At 40.5% G+C, this 7,029-nt stretch overlaps 1 protein-coding gene across 1 annotated transcript; it reads left to right on the forward strand.

Moving 5' to 3' along the window:
- Positions 1–735: 735 nt before the first annotated feature.
- Positions 736–3,960, forward strand: LOC110943154. Its single transcript, XM_022184910.1, has one exon. It carries the CDS (start codon positions 736–738, stop codon positions 3,958–3,960), a length of 3,225 nt encoding a protein of 1,074 aa, XP_022040602.1.
- Positions 3,961–7,029: the final 3,069 nt, after the last annotated feature.

Genomic DNA, 7,029 nt, shown 5'->3' on the forward strand with positions numbered 1-7,029 from the left:
ATGATGAATTTTTGAACAAGAATGGTAAGAGTAAGCATGGTAATGGAGGTAATGGTCACAATAAAAGTAGTATTAAGATCCAGAATTCGTTTGCTGCGCTTTCTAGTGACAATTCTCTGGAGGGAGCTCCTTATGTGGACCTGAGCTATGAAAATGAGCCGATACGAGTTCCTAACGAAGATGATGGGGTTTTTGATGATCTTCAAACGGAAATATCCGAGTTTATGTGTGCTGGTACTAGTAACAAAAAATCTGAGGGGGCAAGCACTCCCGGTCAACCTGGTGTCCATGGGTAGTATTGGTGCATGGAATATAAGGGGATTGAACCTTCCCCTGAAACAAAGAGAGGTTCGTCAACTTATTTCTGAAAATCGGCTTCAGGTGTGTGCTGTTTTGGAGTCTCATGTGCATGTTAGTAAGCTTGATAGAATTTGTAAAGGGGTGTTTAGATCGTGGGATTGGACCTCTAATGGGAGCTGCTGTTCTAGAGGTACTAGGATTATTGTTGGTTGGAACAAGGATGCAGTGGATCTTTTGGTGATAGCCCAATCGGATCAGGTGGTTCATGTGCAAATTCGTATAAAATCTGATAATAAAATCCTGTTCTGCTCGTTTGTTTATGCTGAAAATATTTACCAAGATAGAAGGGCTTTGTGGGATGATCTTTGTAAACACAAGTGTTTCATTCAAGACAAACCGTGGGTGGTGCTAGGTGATTTTAATTCAGCCCTTTCGATGGATGATTATTTAGTTGGGCCATCTACTATTACGGTTGGGATGAGGGAGTTTTATGATTGTGTTCAACACAATCAACTTTCTGATGTTAAAAGTCATGGGCTTCATTTCACTTGGAACCAAAAACCGAAAAATGGAGTAGGAGTTTTGAAAAAGATCGATAGAGTTATGAGTAACACTCAGCTTCTTGATTTATTTCCAGATGCTTATGTTTTATATCAGCCCTATCGGGTTTCGGACCACTCGCCATGCATTCTGAATTTGTTTCCGGTTAACTATAATAGGCCTAAGCCTTTCAAATTTGCTAATTTTCTAGCGAGGAAGGAGGGATTTATTCCATGCGTGGCCAAGGAATGGGTTAAGGAGATTCCGGGTAAAACTATGTTCTCGGTGGTTAAGAAGCTGACGGCTCTTAAGTCCCCTTTAAGACGCCTTCTTTTTTATCAGGGTAATCTCCACAACCGTGTGAAGGAGGTTAGATTGCAATTGGATGTCATTCAGAAAGCTATAGATGACAACCCGCTTGACCTGGTTTTACGTGAATCGGAAGCTCGTTGTATTCAGGAATTTAATACCGTCTCGTATGATGAAGAATGCTTTCTTAAGCAAAAAGCTAAGACAGAATGGCTTGCGGCAGGCGATTCCAACACGAAATTCTTCCATAACTGTGTGAAAATGAGGAATGCATGCAACAAAATTCATACCATTCAAGATGTTCATGGAAACTGGTCGCATGGGAACGATGTTTTTAGTGTTCTGGTTGCTCATTATTCGAACTTTCTGGGAACCCAAGACCATGTAAGCAAGCTGGTAAATGATGATTTATTCTCTACTGTCCTTGACTCGAATGGTGCTAGTAATATGGTCAGGCAGGTTACGCGTGAAGAGATTAAAAGTGCCATGTTTTCCATAGGTGAAAACAAAGCCCCAGGGCCGGATGGATACACGTCCGCGTTTTTCAAAAACTCTTGGGAGATTGTGGGTGAGGAGATAACGAAAGCGATTCTGGATTTCTTTGATAATGGGAAGTTGCTTCAGCAAATCAATCACACTATCATTGCTCTAGTTCCGAAAACCCAATCGCCTAATTCAGTGACGGATTACAGGCCGATTTCTTGCTGTAACGTTCTTTATAAATGCATTAGTAAGATTATCACGGAAAGGATTAAAGGTAGTTTGGATCGGCTTGTTGACATCAATCAATCTGCCTTTGTGTCGGGAAGGAAGATTACTGATAATATTCTGCTTACCCAGGAACTTATGCATAATTACCACTTGGACATTGGCCCGCCCAGATGTGCATTTAAAATCGACATTCAAAAGGCCTATGATACAGTGAGCTGGTCTTTTCTTGAGGACGTCCTTCATGCCTTTGGGTTTCACCCGAAGATGGTTAAATGGATCATGGTTTGCGTCACTAGTGTATCTTATTTGCTGAGCATTAATGGCAACCTTTATGGTTATTTCAAAGGGAAACGAGGGCTTAGACAGGGTGATCCTATTTCACCTTACCTGTTTACTCTGGTTATGGAGGTTCTTTCGTTGTTACTTAAGAGGGCAGCCAATTCAAATAATGCATTCCGGTTTCATCTTCATTGCAAAAAGCAGAAGATTATTAATGTATCGTTTGCTGATGATCTGTTTTTATTTGCGAATGGGGATGCGGCTTCGGTGAGGATCCTTCGGGACACTCTTAAGATGTTTTCAAGTGCTTCGGGTCTGGTTCCAAGCTTGCCGAAAAGTACTGTTTATTTTGGTAACGTTCCTCGTAATATTAAACAGGAGATTCTCAATATTATGCCGTTCCAAGAGGGATCGCTTCCGGTTCGTTACTTGGGAGTTCCGTTGATCTCAACAAAGCTTTATTACAAAGATTGTAAAGTCTTAGTTGATAAGATGGTGAAAAAGATTGATAATTGGATGACCAGATCTTTATCTTTTGCTGGTAGGCTTCAGTTGGTTACTTCTGTCCTCTCTGCAATGCATACCTATTGGGCCACTGTGTTTATGCTTCCAGCTAAAATTGTTCATGATCTGGAAAGATGTATGCGTGGTTTTCTTTGGGCCGGTTCCACCCAACAGTCTGTAAAGGCCAAAGTTGCTTGGAAGGTTGTCTGTTTGCCCAAGTATGAGGGGGGTTTGGGCATTAGATGTATTTCTGATGTCAACAAGGCTCTCCTATCTTCTCATGTTTGGAGTGTCCTTACTAATCGGAAATCGCTCTGGGTGCAGTGGATTCATATGTATAAGCTTAAAGGCAAGAGCTTTTGGGAGTTCCCGAGTAGAGGTCGTATGACCTGGGGTTGGAGGAAGCTTCTTGCTATTCGCAGCTTACTCCGGCCGTTCTTATGGTCCTCTATTGGCAACGGTGCTCGAACAAACGTATGGAGCGATATGTGGTGTGATCATGGGCCCTTGAGCAGGTTTATTAGCCCGAGAAGGATTGCTAATGCGGGTTTCCATCTCCAGTCTACGGTTGCCGATTTGGTCTCGCAGAATGGGGAGTGGACTTGGCCGATTGCATGGTATGACTTGTTTCCAGTTTTAATTAATGTCCAGGTTCCGAAGTTTTCTGATAGGCAAGACCGAATGGTATGGAAAGATCTTGATGGTAACTCCTGTCACTTCTCTTCTAGGGAGGTTTGGAATAATATTCGGCATCGTGAAAACATAGTCCCATGGGTTAATATGGTTTGGTTTAAACAGTGCATCCCGAGACATTCGTTCCATATGTGGCTAGTAATTAGAAACAAATTAAAGACACAAGATAGATTGTCGGTTTGGGAGGCGGGAAGTGCTTCAAATCTGAACCTCATGTGTTGCCCATTATGTTGCTATGATAGAGATTCGAGGAATCATCTATTCTTTGAATGCTCTTTTGCTTTGGAGGTTTGGAATAACGTTAAGGCATGGACGGCTATGGAGAGTGTAAATGGTTCATGGGATGATATTATGGCTTGGATGACTCAGCACTCGAACATGCAAGTGCCGGAAAATATTATCAGTCGATTGGTTCTATCAGCTGCTTCGTATTTCGTCTGGCAGGAAAGAAATAATAGGTTGTTCTCAAACAATCACCGTACGCCGATGGTGATTGCTCGTGAGGTTGTTCGGACAGTTCGATTACGTATGTTATCATTCCAGTTCAAGTGGAGACCTGGCCTTCGTCGACTCCTAGAGAAATGGGAGATTCCTGGAGGAAACTTAGAGATTGATCCAGGCTGAATAGTAGTGTCTTGCTTTTATTTTTGTTGCTCTTTGTGAGCTGGGTTGTTTAGTTGGTTGTTTTGTTTGGGTTGTGTCTGTTTTGGCCGTTTTTTTCTTGCCTTGGTATGCCGAGGTTTTGTGTGTAACAGTTCAGTTGCACAATTGTGCTTATTGATTTATAAAATTCACCGGGGTAACCCTTTACCCAAAAAAAAAAAAAAAAAACTTGATAAAAGTTAATGGATCACCCTTATGGAAATCATGAACTTGAAAGGATACTTTGTTTTCTTGAAAAATAAAGATCAAAGTATGTTGTTAATCATATACATCTAAATATTTCATGGATGGCTTCTAAAGAAACCAAGTTAAAAATATAAGTTTCACTAGATCTTGGTTTTTATATAAACAAACTTTATTTTTGGTAAATAAACAAGTGTAGGAACACTTGTGAAACAAGAAAATTTCATAAATAAACATTTTTAGAAATAATGATCATAAGTTGTAAAGATCCATTTTCTTTAAAAATGGAGTTTTTAAAGAAGCAATCACACTTTAAAGGGTAACAAGACTTACTAAGTATACTAGTAAGTTACTACACGTTTTTATAAATTTTCAAGTTCTTGAGGTAGTAATTTATGCTTGTTTTTAGCAAGATTGGTAAGTAAAGATTGTATATTGTTGATTGAGGATTGATTGTGTTGATTTTTACAAAACAAAATGATATGCTTTGATAGCATGGACACCTCCATTTACAAAGGAAACTCTAGCGAAATTTTCTAAAAATTCCAACACTTAGAAATTATTTTTCTAACAAGTGTTCACAAATACGTTTTAACTTTGTTTTTCAAAATAAACTTCGCCATGAGTTTTGTTACAAAAATACAAAGTATTGGAGGTTGATTTTTACAAGTAAAATGGTTAAATATATATTTAGAATATATATTTTATACTAGAACACTTGTGTGGATACTTGTTTATTTTGTGAGATAGTCATATTATTTTCGGGTAAAATAATATAACTTAACAAAGTACCTTGACATTAGAATTGTGTGGTACGTGATAGAAGTATTGAGTAGATAAACCGTACGTAGAATACGTGTTATGAATGAGAAACTTTGTTATCTGTACCTTATTAGGACATGCTTGATTTCTGATTATTAGAGTAACTAATCTAACCGAGCAAACGAAGGTGAGTTCACACACTTTCTAAGGCATGGGATTCTCGGTAGTTGGGAATGGGTTAAAGTACTAAAACGGAACCTACATATCCGCCTTGGGTAGGATATGTACCGCCATCCTCCATGGGTAGGATGCCAATATTAATCCTGCGTATTCTCCTTGGGTAGAATACGTACGTTCGTCCTCCTTGGGTAGGACAACAACCTTAAAACTTACTAGACAAAAGTCTATCATTAAGTCCCTCATTTTTTATCGACTTAATCGCCGAGGCCAATGGCGAGCGGGTCATTAGTTAATAGCGCTATTAGGTTTAACAAACCTCACACCGTGCCAGTCGGACGGGCGTGTACTAATGGACTATGGCAAACTGTCAATGATGATAGACATTGACGTAGGGCACAACTTATTTTCGTTAGTAGTTGATATGGTAATGGTCTAGTGGTTCACATGGGGAAGCCCCCACTGATCATGGATATGGTTTGGGTAATAAAGAAGGAACTGGTTAGTCATATTTTCAACTATGGGGTAACCCCCCCCCCCCACGGCAAGTAAGCCAGCAAAAGACAAACCATGATTTCGGAAACAACTTAAAACCAAACAACCAACCGTGAAGTCACTCAACTTTGTTGTTGACTCGTTGTTACATGCCTTACAGGTCGTTAGATGCTTATGAAGCTTGCACGGGGAGGAGGTCGTTGTGGGATATGGACTGCTATGTCCCATGTTAAACATATAAACTTTATGAACTCATTAAACTTATGTTTTGGGTTTTACCTTTAATGCTTCCGCTGTTTAATTTGAACTTGGTTAACTTGCTTTTGATCACCAATTATATTGTGTGGTTGGATTTTATCTAACACATTGTTCAATATGATTGGTGGCTTGATCCTGGGCATGTCACGCCTCCAAGCGGTAATACTCCGCATCGTGGATATTGGGGGCGTGACAGATTGGTATCAGAGCCGTTGGTTATAGTGAACTTGGTTTTAAAAAGGGAAAAGCTTTTTGACAAAACCAGACTATAACCTGTACAGTGCTTAACGATCCACAACGACGCTTCACTCCACGTGCAAGTCTTGACACTATAGGTGGTATGATTTATGTTTATATTGTCGGTTAGATAGTTCACAGAGTGCATTAGTTAACGTGATAACTGCTATTTAAACCTTGTGTACTTACTCCCTTCTGTCGTCCCACGCTTACGCACTTTCGAGACACTTTTCTCACTTACGTTGCTTCGTTGTGAAGATCATGAACGGACGCAGAGGACGTGGTGGTATCAACCTAACTCAAGCCCAGTTGACAGCTCTGATCAATGAACGAGTTGCTGAGGTACTCGCAGCAGCTCCAGCAGGAGGTATAACTTGCTATTTCGACCTATCCTAGGATGTTTAGATCCTACTCTCATAAACCAACCTTTGTGATAAACTTTGTCCTTCCTTACTCTCACGACAGGTCAACCTGCACAGCCTCCTGTGTGCACGTTCAAAACATTCATGGATTGCCGACCTAGTACTTTCAGCGGCACAGAAGGAGCTGTAGGCCTTCTTCACTGGTTCGAGAAACTTGAGTCTGTTTTTGAGATGTGTGAATGCCCTGAAGATCGTAGGGTGAAATTTGCTACTGGAACACTCGAAGGTGCTGCGTTAACCTGGTGGAAAGCACAGGTCCAACTGCTAGGGCTGGCGGTTGCTAATGCCACCCCATGGAACGACTTCAAAGAACTGATCAAAGAAGAGTACTGTAGTCGTGACGACATCCACAAGCTAGAGGCGGAATTTTTCAGTTTGAAGATGTCAGGGTCTGAAATCGAGGCATACACAAAGAGGTCGAACGAATTAGCTATCTTGTTTCCTACTATGGTGGATCCTCCTATCAAGCGTATCGAGCTGTACCTTAAGGGTTTAG

Source organism: Helianthus annuus, chromosome 5, assembly GCF_002127325.2.
Source record: "Helianthus annuus cultivar XRQ/B chromosome 5, HanXRQr2.0-SUNRISE, whole genome shotgun sequence".
In the NCBI taxonomy this organism is placed as follows: Eukaryota; Viridiplantae; Streptophyta; class Magnoliopsida; order Asterales; family Asteraceae; genus Helianthus; species Helianthus annuus.

Excerpts from the sequence above, each read along its gene's own strand:
- LOC110943154 (XM_022184910.1), top strand. The coding sequence starts at position 736 with ATGGATGATTATTTAGTTGGGCCATCTACTATTACGGTTGGGATGAGG.